This window comes from Histoplasma capsulatum (genome assembly GCF_000150115.1).
Source record: "Histoplasma capsulatum G186AR genomic scaffold supercont2.3, whole genome shotgun sequence".
Taxonomy (NCBI): Eukaryota; Fungi; Ascomycota; class Eurotiomycetes; order Onygenales; family Ajellomycetaceae; genus Histoplasma; species Histoplasma capsulatum.
This window is the reverse complement of record NW_025544803.1, coordinates 303986-318895: the sequence shown is the minus strand read 5'-3', so window position 1 is coordinate 318895 and position 14910 is coordinate 303986. Positions and strand designations below refer to the sequence as shown.

Genomic DNA, 14910 nt, shown 5'->3' with positions numbered 1-14910 from the left:
AATTGGGGCTCAGACCAAGAAAGATATGTAAATGACAGCTCAGGAACTGAATTTTGGAATAACTTGCCGAAGGTAAACATAGATTGATCTATAGTTTGTTGTTATCTGTAGAAGACAGAGCAATGGGTGATTGAAGTGGTAAAGCTTTCTTTCTCAGCCGGCTTGTAGTTACACAGACAGAATTTTTCATCATCTGAACATTTCTGTACCTTCCCTCCATCTCAGTTTTGACCCTCTTAACTCCCATCTCCCTCTCTCTTTTATATCGTACTTGGTTGTTTTTTTAGATCCCCCCTGTTTTATGAAGAGCTGCTCCTCATGTACTTGGAGTATACATATTCCATATGCATATTTCTAGCTAACTAAACCCACCACATACATAAAGATATATATACATATATATAGAACTTTGGTATACCTTAGTACACCGAGAATAACATTTCAATGAGGCCAGAACATGCCGTTATCCTAGGACATAGTCTGGTTGAGAGTTCCAAAATCGAATTGCGGGTCCCCATGTCGCAGCATGTTGATGCACCGATCGCCGTCACCGAGCATCAAAGGACGCGGCTTACTGAAGAGGATGTCCGTAACATTGAACTAGCAACCTTCCTTCTGCGTTTGGAGGAAGCGAATGAAAAGGGAGATGATCTGCTAACGAAATGTTTCTGGGTATTAGCATGTCCGCATCAAGAGAAAGACGGACATGGCCATCCTCCCGGTCCTGGTGTGGATATACTTTTTGCAAGTAAGTTGGATCCCCCTCCCCCGCGATTTTGAGTTCGCAAGTTTCGACTGCGCTTTGACACTTTTTCCACTCCATTTTTTCCAGGTTCTCGACAAGGCGGTTCTGGGCACAGGGTCGCTCTTCAATCTCCGGGAAGACACCGGTATGCATGGAAACCAATACTCGTGGGTCGGCTCGATTTCGCCCATCGCACAGCTGGCATGGCAGCCCTTTTCCACATGGCTGATCGTGAAAGTGCCCCACCGAATCCTGATGCCGACGTTGACGCTTGGATGGGGTATTTCTCAAGCATGTATGGCTGGATGCAGGGATTTCGTCTCCCTGCTCGTGGCCCGGTTTTTCCTGGGTCTTTTCGAAGGAGGCTGTCTTCCCCTATTCAGCGTAATTACGAGCCAGTGGTACCGTCGTGCCGAGCAGCCTATTCGAGTGGCTATCTGGTATTCAACAAACGGGGCGGCAACTATCACCGCATCAGTGCTGGCATATGTTTTGGGCCATATTCCGTCCGCTGTCATGAAGCCCTGGCAAATGTCAGTTGTGATTCTATATATCTCTCTCTTTCGTTCAGTTCCTGATGTGGGACGACGAAGCCGTCAATGTATTGAATATACACAATCTAATGACTCATGGAAGAACCTTTCTGTTTACCGGCCTGGTTACAATAGCGAGTTCGCCATGGGCATATTGGAGACTGGATAACAACATCTCATCTGCCCGCTTCCTCACCGAGCGTGAGCGGCAGCAGGCTGCTGAACGCCTCCACTTCAATCAAACCAGTGCAGTATCCCGCGAATTCAAGTGGTCACAGGTATGGGAAGCTGTGCTGGAACCGAAAAGTTACCTGTGGATTGCCATGTCAGTGCTTGTCAATATCGGTGCATCGGTTGCAGTCGTCTTTGGGCCGCTGGTCGTGTCCAGCTTCGGCTTTGACAAATTTCGGACGTCCCTTTTGAATATTCCATTTGGCGCTATCCAGGCACTGGTCATTCTCGCAAGCTGCTGGGCTGCACAGAAGGCCAAGTTGAAGTCCGTGGCCCTTGCTTCCTTCATGATACCCGTTATTGTAGGAGTCGTAATTCTTTATGTGCTCGACAGGAAGCCCTCTGATCGAGCACCCCTTCTGGTGTCCTATTACCTCCTTGCGTGCCTATTCTCAGGGAACCCACTCATTGTTTCATGGATCATTGGAAATACGGCTGGAACAACCAAGCAATCAGTGAATATGGCGCTCTATCAAGCAGGCTCATCAGTTGGCAATATTGTAGGTCCACTTCTTTTCAACGAGAAAGACGCACCGGTATATCACCGCGGCCTGCGTGCGGTACTCGGTGTGTTCGTTGCTTTGATCATGAGTATCGGCATCCAGGTTATTAACTTGATGGTGCTAAATAAATTGCAGAGCCAAACAAGGGTGAATCGTGGGAAGCAAGCGACCATAGATGACCGGTCAATGGCGAATAAATATCACTCCGGCGGAAGTGGTAAAGACGCTGATGGTGAGTTAGGCCAGCAGGCTTCTTTGGACTTGACGGATCGGCAGAATGATGAATTTGTGTATATCTATTGAACATTTGAATTTCCTGGTTAATCCAGTTTCGTGTCATCTTATTATTTGCACAGACTTGTGGTCTTGCATTGGTCGGTGATTCGGTTGAATTAAGATGTTTGATTAGCCTGTATCGAGAAACATATCTTTTTGTCAAGCACAGTCAGCAAATAGACGAATTTCGCAACATTCCCTGTATGAAATAACTCCCTCCTTCAGCAAGATACTATAGATCGGTATTCATATCATTTACGAAGCCTATATAGATTTTCGGTATCCCTGAAAGTGATATTCGTAGCAGTTTCTTACTATAAAATAGTAAGAGAATGAATGACCAAGAAAAGTCTCAAAAAAAGATACTTGTAAAGAGTTTGAATAGTGTTGTTTTCTATCCATCAAGGACCAGTATAAATTGTCCATTTTAATGTAAAGAAGTACACTCACTTAGTTAGTTATCTAGAGAGACTCGAAATGTGCATCAGCCTGTTCTCTTCCATCTGCCTCCGAGATGCTCGCGTACAGCAGAGTGATCATTTTACTCTGCATCCCCCCACTGCGTTTGTATCCGAGTTAGAGGCGATGATATCAATGTTTCAGTTGACTGCCAGTGACCTTGTCTGACTCTCATCTGCAGCAGCAAGTCATGGGTCTCAGCCAGCCTGCAATCTCGATGAGCTTACCCGCTGTCTCCAGCAGTGCAATGGGCCTCCAGTGCCCCAGGCCCTTCATAGCTCTTCGTACTTGGCTTCTTCAGCACCATTTAAAAGATGATTATTAAAATGCAATTAGTGCTTGCCGGATTCTGCGTAGGCAAGAAACAGAACCTTCCAATCCACTTTTCGTGCATGCGCGGCGAGGAGTGTTGCAAAATCTGTCTCATCCTGTACGATGATAACCCCCACGCTCATGCACGCGCTTAGTGCGGATCATTCTGCGGATGATTTATTCGCTGACTCGACGGCAGGCCTGTTAAAAGACCAGGGCATCAACGCTTCCACGGAAGTTGGAAGCAAAGAAGGAGAGATAAAGCCTTCGCAATTTTGTTGAAGGTGGAATTAAGTTTTGGGATTAGGGTTAGAAAAGTTCGAACCGACGAAAAGCCCGCCGCTGGAAGGGCCAAAACGCACTTAAGTTCCCGGTTGCAACGAATGGGAACAAAGCGAATGGAGACGAACCATGAGCTGATAACAATTGATAATGCTGAGAGGTGGCAAGGATGGAGATAAGTTCAGATCGTGGACCCACTGGAGATAAGCAAGATTGATAATTTGATGCAGATAAGCCATAGTGTGGAACCCTGCGCTTCAACCATGCGACAGCAAGGGCAGAGGAACATCGTTGCACACTCCAACCGGCTCCGATCAGCTCAGGGATCAAGGGTTCCTCGTTGATAAGTCATGAATATTGCTGTTTGTGCTTTAATGACAGCTTCCCAGGCTTTGCACCAGATGCCACCGCTCCGCAAAATTAGCTTTTGGGCTTCCGTAGTTCAAGAGAAGAACTGGTAGCCCAGGATAGAAGAGTGCGAAACGAGCAACACTCCGCTTTGTAGTTGGCGGTTAAAGATTAGTGGGATATATGTATATATATATATATAGCATGATATGGTTGTGTGTGTGGAGATGTAGAACAGTGCTAGTTAGTCCCTGCACACGCCAGAAATTTATTGCAAATCTCACACCAAAGCTCTACTGCGGAATCAATCCGGTCTCGGGGCCTTGATGCCAGACTTGATACCAGCCAAGTCTCTGTATATCCATCTCAACTGTTTCTGGGGGGTTGTTTGCTAACTGGTGGTTATAACTTATAACAACATGGATACTCACCCTATCTATCCACTTACAAATTCCTCGCATGTGCAAGGAACGTTGGATCCACACCTCCGGCTTATCAGAAGTCTCGATGGTAATCCGTAAGTTACGTCACTCGACCCAGCAAGCTCCAATGGCTGCTATTGTCCTTATCTCGCACGCCGCAATTTCCTTCCGCCCCTCCGTTTCCGGCCCTGTTGCTGGTAATTTCACGATTTTTTTGAACGGAGACTGAATAGTCATAGTAGAACCTAATGGAAATGGCCAATGCATACGCACAAGCTTTGGATTTTAAGCGCTTGATCCGGCCGATAACGCTCTTTGTTCTGGAATCCGGTTCCGAGGGCGACCTGATTATGGTTTTTTTTTTGGCCCTTCTTTTTCTTTGGCGAGGAGATAAACAAATTCGCCCCCTCCCCCTCTATTTTAGAATTTTGTATATATATGTAATAATAATCCCCCCATCCAATCTGTTCCTTTTATCCTTTCGCCCTCTTCTTGATATTCGTTGTGCCTCTCGGTGGTCGAATTGTTTCTCAAAGTCATAGCTACTGTGTTCCCAGCGGATCCACCGCCGAGGCCGTAACGACATCTTTCTACCCAGTCCTCCAAACCAATCTGATATATCTCTTGAGGCCAATTGGACTTGATCTTTATTGCGATACATTTTGGAAATCAAAGAGAGAGGACAAAAATGTCTCATCTCGCTGTGGAGCCAGAGTTCGAGCAGGCGTACAGAGGTGGGTTGTCTCGCCACCTTCTATCTCGGACAGCATCGATGTTGGAAAATAAAATAAAATAAAATAAAAATGAATGAGGCAATATAAAATGCGAAAAAGGAAGGATAAGCGTGCTGATTAGGCATATTGAGTACAGAGCTGGCCTTTACTTTGGAAAACTCCACTCTTTTCGACCAGCACCCAGAATATCGCAGAGCGCTCGCCGTGGCAGCTGTGCCAGAGCGTACCATTCAGTTCCGTGTGACTTGGGAAAATGACAAGGGCCAAGTGAGTAAAACCACGATACATCGTAGACACTTCAGTTTGAATATACCCCGAGTCTGATGGATTCGCAGCTGGAAGTCAACCGGGGTTACCGGGTTCAATTCAACTCTGCTCTGGGGCCTTACAAGGGAGGCCTTCGGTTTCACCCCACAGGTATGGGAGTATTTTCCTCTGCCCGTCGCCTTCCAGTGTTCTTTTTTATGCTAACCTCGGATCAAATAGTCAACATGTCCATCCTGAAGTTCTTGGGCTTCGAGCAGATTTTCAAAAACGCCCTGACGGGATGTAAGTTTTGACCCCTAGCAAATCGGACACCTAGAGCAAGCCGAAGGTGTCTTCCCCCCCACAAAAAAAAAGAGAGAAGAGAAAAAAAAAGCAAAATAATGTCCAGAAAACTGATGTGCCACTGTTCTTCCCCATTTAGTGAACATGGGTGGCGGAAAGGGAGGCGCCGATTTTGATCCTAAGGGAAAATCGGACAACGAAATCCGAAAATTCTGTTCCGCCTTCATGATGGAACTCAGCAAGCATATCGGTGCTGATATTGACGTTCCAGCTGGCGACATTGGTGTTTCAGGGCGTGAGATTGGTTTCCTATTCGGTGCATACAAGAGACAGCGACACCTGTGGGAGGGCGTATTGACTGGGAAAGGACTTAGCTGGGGGGGAAGCCACATTCGCCCCGAGGCCACTGGGTATGGTCTGGTTTACGTATGTTTGCACCTCCGAACAGCCCAGTTATTTAGTTGCTCTACTCTTTTTGGGGCTCATGTCAACTAAACTGACCGATAACCTCAATTCTCTATAGTACGTCCAACACATGATCGAATATGCCACAGACGGCAAAGAAAGCTTCAAAGGCAAGCGAGTTGCGATCTCCGGCTCGGGGAACGTCGCGCAATACGCAGCACTCAAGGTCATCGAATTCGGCGGCACCGTCTGCTCTCTCAGCGACAGCAAGGGATCACTAATTGTCCGCGACCACGTGGATAGTATCACCCCAGAAGAAATATACCTGGTGCAAGAGCTCAAAGTCGAACGCAAGCAACTGTCTAGCCTTGCTAACACCGATTCCTTCCGCGGACGATACAAATACGTCGAGGGCGAGCGACCGTGGACGCACGTCGGCAAAGTTGACGTCGTCCTGCCCTGCGCCACGCAGAATGAGGTCTCTGGACCCGAAGCTCAGGCATTGATGGACGCTGGCGCTAAGTACATTGCCGAGGGGTCTAACATGGGTTGCACGCTGGCTGCTGTTGAGCACTTCGAAGCCAGTCGCCGCTTCCACGCCATGGGGAAATCCATCTGGTATGGCCCCGGAAAGGCAGCCAATGCAGGCGGTGTTGCTGTCTCCGGTTTGGAGATGGCGCAGAATGCGCAGCGCCTAACCTGGACAGCTTCTGAGGTCGATGCGAAATTGAAGCAGATCATGAAGGAGTGCTTCGAGATCGGCGTTCAGACGGCAAAGAAATATGTATTGCCTGAAGAGGGCGGCGGATTACCTTCCTTAGTTACGGGAAGCAACATTGCTGGCTTCATGAAAGTTGCAGCCGCGATGAATGATCAGGGCGATTGGTGGTGAAAATATGGGGCCATTTTTCCAATTTTCAGTTTCCAAGAGATCATTGCTTCCTGTCACTTATAACCGTCTTGTATATTGATCGGTCTGCTGGTAACGTTGGGGGTTCCTACGTTGCCTCTGGCGTTTTGTGCCATTTATTTTGATACTCATGTCTTGTTTTGTTTTGCGTGGGATCGATCATGCGTGCTTGTCTCATAGAATCATGAGCAGTGTTTGGGTGGAATAGTTGGTGCCTGATTTTGGGATATCTTCCTGCGATTTTCATCACTTCCATGTTCCTTGCGGTGTTCGGTTTTTATTCATGGTTCATGCATGCTCTTCCATATCCATGCGAGCGTTCACCCACAGTTCTGGCGATTGTTGGACCCTGTATTCTTCCTTGACGTTAACGAATGAATGTTGTGTTTATCCTATGGTTTTGGTGTAAACTGTCTTCTTGAGTTAAATACCAGTAGTATAAATAAGAAAATAACTTAGCAGACAACGTTTACGTTGAGCATTCTTCACTTACCAACAGCATGTCATGCATAACTGGTAAGCCACCTTGGCTATTCTGTTTTTGGTTTTTTATTGTGCTTTTATTTTGATTTTTTATTGTGCTTTTATTTTGATTTTTTTTATTTTTATTTTATTTTGGTAGCAACAACCAACATACCTCACACAATCAGGACGAATCATCACCAGAGGGCGTAAGTAAGGTTCATACAAAGGAGGTGTTATCGTGGTGATACCGGCGATCTTTGAATGAACCAATTTTATTCTTCTTCCATCCCAATAAGTATTCTTTTTATACAACAATTTTTGATCAAATCTTTTTTCTATTTTCTTTTTTGTTGTCTTGATTCAGTTCATTTTTGTTATAACTATGGAAAGTATAATCTAACCTGTGGACTACTATTGAATAACAGTTCTACACAATGATTTAATCTGTTTCTCCATCACCCAAAAACCAAAGTGAAAAAGCGAATAAAATCAATTTTTTAAACAACGAGCTTTCTGAGAATTTCAGACCTGGTTTTATAAGTGGTGTAATTATCAATCTTAATTTACAAGAATTTCTGTGGCACCCTCTCTGTGCCAATTAAACAAAAAAAACTATAATTCTAAATAATTGGCTGGGAAGATCATGTCCCTTGATGCACTCTGTATCTGAGGATTATGTTGGGATGATATACAGTGCCAGGCTATAACCATAAAAGAAAAGCCTGTATCTATATCTAGCACAACTTCATCACATTTCCCAACCCTTCGCCTGCCCCATTTTCCAGAAACAGTTCAAAGAAAACCTCTGGCCTGGTTTTGTGGTGGGATATCCTGATCAACGCACGCCATTTGCTGCGGGTTTTGCTTGACTGGCAAATATCTCGGGAGCACGGATGTACATATACATACTCATGAACCAGTTTATTCTGTGCAGTATTGATGTAGTATTGAACCTCAATGCCTTATGTGCAGACATAAAGATTATATATACATACATACAGATATACTTATATATTTTTGCATTCACTTTTTGGAGTAATATCTCATTCGCTGAATGAAACTTTTGTTCCCCGCACTACCGACAAAGTTGCGCCGCAGCCTCGAAAGATCTGGTACGAATATACTCTCTCTGTGTACCTGTTCATGTCCGTCCGGCCTTCAATGTCGGTGTGACAGGTAACTCATGGATTTTTGGTAAAAAGCCCGGTAATCTAGCCAATGATTGAACAGCTGGTAATCCGCGGCTTCCGCGACGGATGCGAAGTGCATATTGCATAGCATACTAGTCCTCGGTGGAATTCAAACATTTCTTCAACGGGATTCCAGGGAGGTCTAGCGTTCGAGTACGAAGTTGGCAAACCGGCAGATTATCTCTGGTTTTGAAGGAGGCTTTTGAAGGCTGTAAGGTTCCTGAGCGGCCTGGGACATGGTACTGGGAGCCTGTTAGCGATAGCTACCAGGCAGATATGCCAGCTAACTTGGGGCATGTCCTCGCTAGCTAGTTTCAGCGGGTACGGAGCGGCGAAGTCAAGGGCTACACTCCACCGACGAATGGGATAGATTCGAGGGACGATTTACAAAATCCATGAAGGCCCCCTGCGTGGTAGAGGAGGCCATCATAGTCACAGCCTCACTGTGGCGTGGCACTTCGCTTCGTAGGTCATCTTCACAACCTCGAAGTCGATATTTTAGACGATTTACGCACATGTCTCAGTTGCAACCAGCAATGTGTGACGACGTGCTCACCGGCGCGACAAGGCCCAGCGTCGGAGCTAAGGTGTCAGGGGAAAAGCGAAAAGAAATCCACAAATTTCTGGCATGAGCTCTATGGTGGGGAATAGCTGCCAAACAGACATCCACCCCAGCCCCCTCCCAGGACTTGCTGAGCCAGTCGATCGATCTATCGACCCCGATATCATATCCCTGTTCGGGTAAGATGATTGCAACCCGAGCTATATTGTTGGCACTCATCTGGAGAATCTCTGGACAGTCTCAAGCTGTTCGTCAACAGGCGAATGAAAGATGGTGTTTCTCGGCATGCTGACAAGTTCATCCCGCCACTTGGAATACGCAGTGTATCCCTACCCCCTCCCGACACATGATGATGCTGGCACCGTCACAACCTGGCAGGTTGCCGGATCGGCCGCCTGAGACTACTGACGCTTGATAGAAAAAGAAAATACCGCAGAACTGGCATACTGCGTACAGATCTGTAGAGCACATTGGGGACGTGTGTGAGAGTGTGAGAGGCTAGAAATTCAAATGGAAACCTGCATACCAAGAGTTTCGGCCAATGGCCTGACCGAATTTGGCGCGAATCTTTTGGGCACTGCTTAGTACAGCTAGTAATAATGTAACAATGGCATTATTATTCAATAGTTCGCACAAGTTAGCGGTTGGTTTGGCAGCGGCATTCTCCCCGTGTTGTGTCGCAGAAAATGTATTTTTTATGTGTTTGAATTGAAAGCCTGGAAAATGCTCGCTTTCAAACCACCCCTCTTATTCTTGCTCCTTGACTTACCCCGCGTGCAAACATGCCGATGCCGTTTGCATGATGTTCTGCCCTGAATCAGGACTCCGGAGTTGATCTGCCCCACTGTGGACGGAAGAGATCTCGGATGTACGGGAAGATCAGTGGAACAACGAACCATATTGCAATGACAACAAAGATCAACAATTTGGCTGGAGTTAGCGAATAGCTAACTCAAAATGTCTGCTGTCTTCTTGCTTGACTCGATGCGAAGCAATTCCCCAGTTGAATTCGGGTGTGCGCCCCAGCCATCGCATCTATGGGATGGGCTTGTGGAGCATTATTATTTTTCTTTCTCTCTTTTTATTTTCATTTTCCTCTGCTTCGCTTCTGCTCTCCTTGTTTTCTTTTTCTTTGTTTTTTGTTTGTATTGACGTTGTTAGCTTATGATAAGCGCCATGAAATGTCTCTTTATCGACGTGAATGCATCCACTCGTCCGGGGGAACGGACTCTCAGCTTTGAGTGTGACCAAGCACGGTTAGCAGGTTCGGTCTATTGATCTTAGCCCGGCCCAGCGTCTCCACCAATTTCCAAATTTCTTTGGATGTCAATGTGGATTGAATCCGCCGACCCTCAGAACGCCCCTAAATTTATTCTTGAGTGTGGAACAAAAGTTTCCTGCCAGGGCTATAGAAGCTGACACTATAGCATACGTGACCTTTTATTTGAGTTATCACAAGAGTCTCGCAACCCCCAAAATCTATTCTATAGAGTTATTGAAATAGTATGCAATTGAAAACATTTGCGAAGAAACGAAGAGGTGGTATTTTAATGGGTATGGCTGGGTATACACTATGCCTATTTGAACCCCGTTAAAACTCTTGGCTGGGTGTAAAAATGGCCTACCTCGAAGGTGTAATCAATCAATCTCGATCTTCCGTCCTCCATAGCGACCGCCCACGCCCACCAGACGCTCAGCTCCTCCTCAGTGCCACAGATACCCGATTCAGAGCCAGAAAAAGAAGTGAAAATTGATCACAAAGTGTGAAGACAACCGCTCCTTGATAGTTGCTTGTTCAACATCATCGGCTCGCCAGGCTGGGTTCGTCGATGAGCCGGCTATTTTATATGTTTCTCAGATCTGGGTTCTTCCTCCCCCACTCCAATACCAAGGCCTAGTGGGGATAAAGAGTGGAGGGATCAAAAAAAGCATTAGAGTTTTCCAAAAAATGAGTGCAAAAAAACAAGTTGCTGCGTCTTTGACCCTTCAAAAGCTGGAGCCAACCTCAGCGTTTCAGAGGTTGAGCTGAGAGGAGGTGAAGTTCACACCGAAGGCGGACATTTGCGCGGGTACTTCTAATGTGTGCATCGACAGTCCGCCCCATGGTTCTCTGGATTACTTGAGCATGTTTGTACCCTGGTCGCTCTCAAGCCATTAATTCAACCTAAAAACGAATGTTGTAGGGTACAGGAACATCAACCGCGCTGTTTGTCACAACGCCCCCCAAAAATAGGCTCATGTTTCCCCGGAGGATGTTCTGATTTTGGCGCAAGTGATGAAGGAAAAACAAATGCAGCAGCCAAAAGGGAAACAATAAGCAACCAGGGGTCAAAGGTCGATCAAGGCCATCTTTGAATGGCGTCGGCATCCACACAGCCCAAGTCCAGTTTTTTTTTTTTGTTTTTTTTTTTTTTGGGTTTGGCTCAAGCCCCATCGCCAGTATCTTCGATCTGGTACGATTCAGGCTAGGCGATACACCAAAGCGATTGGACACTCCACATGATAGGTTACCAGCGGATCGACCTTTCAGTTTACCATCCGCCAAAATTGTTGTTCTCTTTTTCGTATCAGACCTGACTTGCATGAGTGCGGGTACCAGATAGTTGTGGGACGGTTCCGTCAACTTATATACCGCATCCCAGTGCTTCACGGGTCTCGCCAGCAAACATATAACACTTCAAGGTACCACTTTAGCAGCCAAGGCTCGATGCATGGATCAATGTGGATAGATCACCAAGATTTATTGGAACCCGAGATCCTCTGAGCGTTTGGGTTCCTACCGTTCTCTGATTATACCGTCCAGTCTCTTGTGCTCTCCGGTACGAATCGCCATTCCTGTCAACAAATGTCCTCAAGGGTCCCCCGACGCAGGAGAGATTCTAGTTTAATCCGGAAGCTCTTGAGGTCAACATCGTCTCGTTTTAGAACACTCCTATCTACTGCCCGCAGAAAGACCACCCGGAGGTATTCAGTTTCAAACGCGCCTTCATTCCCTTCCACCACCGCCAACGATCCTAATAACATAACATAAACGTCGAAGCTAAAACAAAATATTTTTTTTTTCCAGATCAATCACATCCCAGTTCCGAAGCTCCAGGGATAATATGAGTGACCCGCGAACTCATTTTGATCCTGCCGCTATGGTGGGTCTGTCAGAGGCCTCCCACCGTGCCGATGATCCTCAATTCGACATATTTGAATGGTATCCGCGTTACCAAAACTGCCAGCGCTATTTCCTCGATCACGCCCAACATAGTATTCCCATTCAGGCGCTGTCGTCCTTCCTCAATATTTACCTTCCTTTTCAGAGACAACCGAATCCAATCTTCAATTCCCCTTCGAACGTTCCTCATACTAGCTCGCAATCCAACCTATCGCCAAACCAGCCGCGATCATGTCCCGCTGTCTCCCTTGTCCCTTATATTCGACGGCTGGTAGCGACAGGTATGGATTTCCCAGGTGTCCTGCATGGCTTTTTTGGTGATGATTGGGTTGCCGGTGTTGGCCATCTCCATGAACAGGAGCGGCGCAACTACTTCTTCGCCGCGAAAAGCGGCGGGTGGGCATCTGTCAAACAAAATTATGATATGCAGCCTTTGGAGACAATCCCGTTTTTACGACCTTTGCAGGGATCAGCGGACGCGGAGATCGAGGCTGCAGAGAAACGCTGGAGCGAGTGGCTTGCGATGGAGGACTGGATGGTAGGGCCTCGAGCCCCGGAGGGCCTGAATGGCTCTTCAAATCACTCTCGCGAAAGAAGTGCGAGAAGCGCGAGATCTTGACGGATTTTTTTTTTTTTTCATCCGTTGTACGCATTTATGTCTCCTATTTTCGTCTGTACGACGGTTTCGTTGGTTATCCTCAAGGGCGTTTATTGTGCTTCGCTAGGTTCATGACACTTTGGTTGGGATTTCTAGAGGTGTTGTTTATCTTCCTCCTGTTTGATATGTAACATCAAATAACTTTCCCCAAGTGCAGCTAGGCCATGTTCACTTATTGTCCTTGAGTTTGCTGTTGTCCGGATATTTTTCTTTTGTTTAGTCTAGTGCAGTTTTGTTTTCTTTCCTTTTCTTTCCTTTTGCTTTGTTTTGTTTTGCTTCCCCCTTTCTTTGCGTGCTCAAGGTGGATTTTTAGCGAGATAATATTATATTGTGGTTTTTTTTTTTTTTTTTTTTCGTTTGGCACCGTATAAGCCGTCGAGTTTTCCGGGCCATGCATGAAAATACCGAGGGAAAAAGTTGAAAAAGTTGATGCGAATCATACTCGGAGACATAATAAGGGGTGAGAAACCTATGGGAATCTCAGCTTGACACGATATATAGGTGGTCTAACTCATCCACCCCCCAGAAACAAGAGCCCTTCGGGCGTATTCCCCTTTTACTTAACCTTCGAAAGGCCTCGAGTCGGGGGTGGGGAGGAGGGAGGGAGTGAGGGAGTGAGGTATGGCTTAAGAATATCAGAGAAGTTGTCCCCAATGCTCTCTTCACGTGAATACGTCAATACAGAGAATGCCCGTTAAAAGATCCGATAGGTAAATACAGTAACTACATGTTTCTGTTTTACTTTGATACCCAGGGAGCTAGAAAACCCGGGATTGAGAAATACTTCCCATTTCTTTGGGAACGGGCGCCAAACACTGATGGCCAATGGCGGAAACGGAGCCAGGGCCTGATGCTCTCTGACCCGCGTCTCCTCTGTCTTGCTTGAAGGTTCCTTCCGGCCGTTTCATCAACCATATCTTATCTACCTGGGCTCTCCAGAGACTTTCCTGGAAAATAGAACAGGTGCCGAATTGCTATTTGGAAATGGATTTTTCGTTGATCTTTGCAATACATTTCTCCCCGCATACATCGATTTGCTATCAACCTGCAGCGATTAGAGGAGAAAGGTAAGGGCGAGAAAAGGATTCAACATATTAGTAATCGCCGTTATGAGCTCCAGCTAACTAACTAATCCTGTATCTGGATTAGACATCAAAATATCGAGATATTATGGTGATAAGTGTATAAAAGCAAGAGGTGATTAATTTATTTGACTATTACACCCAGTATTCACCTTTGATAGTTTCGGGGGCCGATTTCTGGCATCGGTCGCCGTGCGGTGCCGCTTTGGGCGCTCTCGACCGTGCCTAGGTATCGTGATGGGAATCGTGCACTGACCCCAACCCTTGATCCGGCTAGTGTGTCCAGCTGCTTTTAACATCGCCTGACCACTTCGGCAGTTTTGACAGCACGGTGTCAGTAGATCGCGTATCAGGATATCAAGCTTCTGCACCAGCGCGGAAACAACAGTTCTCAATTCATCAGAGCTGCTGACAGCATGTCATTCACAGCTAAGAAAGACAAGTAAATACTTTACGGGCTTTGAGTTAACGTCTGGAATTTAATGCTTCGGGTGAAAGTTAAATGAAGAGTATATTCTGCTTTCAAGTCGAGATAGAGAAAGAAGAAATTACTGTGGAGGGCGAAAGCTTGTTCCATTCGATGGTCTTCGGGATTACACAGTATTATAAATATTATCGAAATCTGTTGACAGGGAGAAGAGCACGTAGTTTTATTTATTCAATGGAATTTTGGGGATATAACATAGCCTTACTTTATGTCTGACAGATGATATGAATTATATTGCTTAAATATTGTTCAAGAAGAAAAATATATCATGTATTATAGTCAAATAAAGGGGGAAAAATATTAAATAGGATTCTGTCGGAGATAATATCTCATATATCAAGGATCTTATAACATCTCGCTATTTGAAACCTGAGCACTGCCCCTCTCATATGATTGAGCATTCTCTTCCCTATAAATACTGCCCAGTTATCATGTAATTACCAGAGTGATCATAGTCAATTCAATTATCTATTGATATTCAGTATTTGGGTCAATATTCGGACATTATCCAGTTCCGAGAGATTCCCTCTCATATCTTTGGTAGCTCTCTGTCTGAGCCAAGGTGTTTCGAAATGCATTGATCCATAGAACCAA

The 14910-nt window shown here is 45.9% G+C and overlaps 4 protein-coding genes across 4 annotated transcripts; all 4 read left to right on the top strand.

Moving 5' to 3' along the window:
- Positions 1-444: 444 nt before the first annotated feature.
- On the top strand, positions 445-2494 carry HCBG_02282 (uncharacterized protein; the record flags this gene model as incomplete). Its single annotated transcript, XM_045429331.1, has 4 exons — positions 445-585; positions 680-748; positions 833-1278; positions 1382-2494. The coding sequence occupies 4 exons, from the start codon at positions 445-447 to the stop codon at positions 2313-2315; spliced, it is 1590 nt and encodes a 529-aa protein (XP_045289226.1).
- A 2105-nt stretch (positions 2495-4599) lies between these two features.
- HCBG_02281 (NADP-specific glutamate dehydrogenase) lies at positions 4600-7173 on the top strand (the record flags this gene model as incomplete). Its single annotated transcript, XM_045429330.1, has 6 exons — positions 4600-4845; positions 4982-5112; positions 5181-5262; positions 5332-5394; positions 5534-5820; positions 5918-7173. 6 exons carry the CDS (start codon positions 4800-4802, stop codon positions 6689-6691), a joined length of 1383 nt encoding a protein of 460 aa, XP_045289225.1.
- A 1219-nt stretch (positions 7174-8392) lies between these two features.
- HCBG_02280 (uncharacterized protein) lies at positions 8393-8996 on the top strand (the record flags this gene model as incomplete). The annotated part of the gene is made up of 2 exons (XM_045429329.1): positions 8393-8437; positions 8673-8996. The coding sequence occupies 2 exons, from the start codon at positions 8393-8395 to the stop codon at positions 8994-8996; spliced, it is 369 nt and encodes a 122-aa protein (XP_045289224.1).
- A 3034-nt stretch (positions 8997-12030) lies between these two features.
- HCBG_02279 (uncharacterized protein) lies at positions 12031-12708 on the top strand (the record flags this gene model as incomplete). The annotated part of the gene is made up of 1 exon (XM_045429328.1): positions 12031-12708. The coding sequence occupies one exon, from the start codon at positions 12031-12033 to the stop codon at positions 12706-12708; it is 678 nt and encodes a 225-aa protein (XP_045289223.1).
- Positions 12709-14910: the final 2202 nt, after the last annotated feature.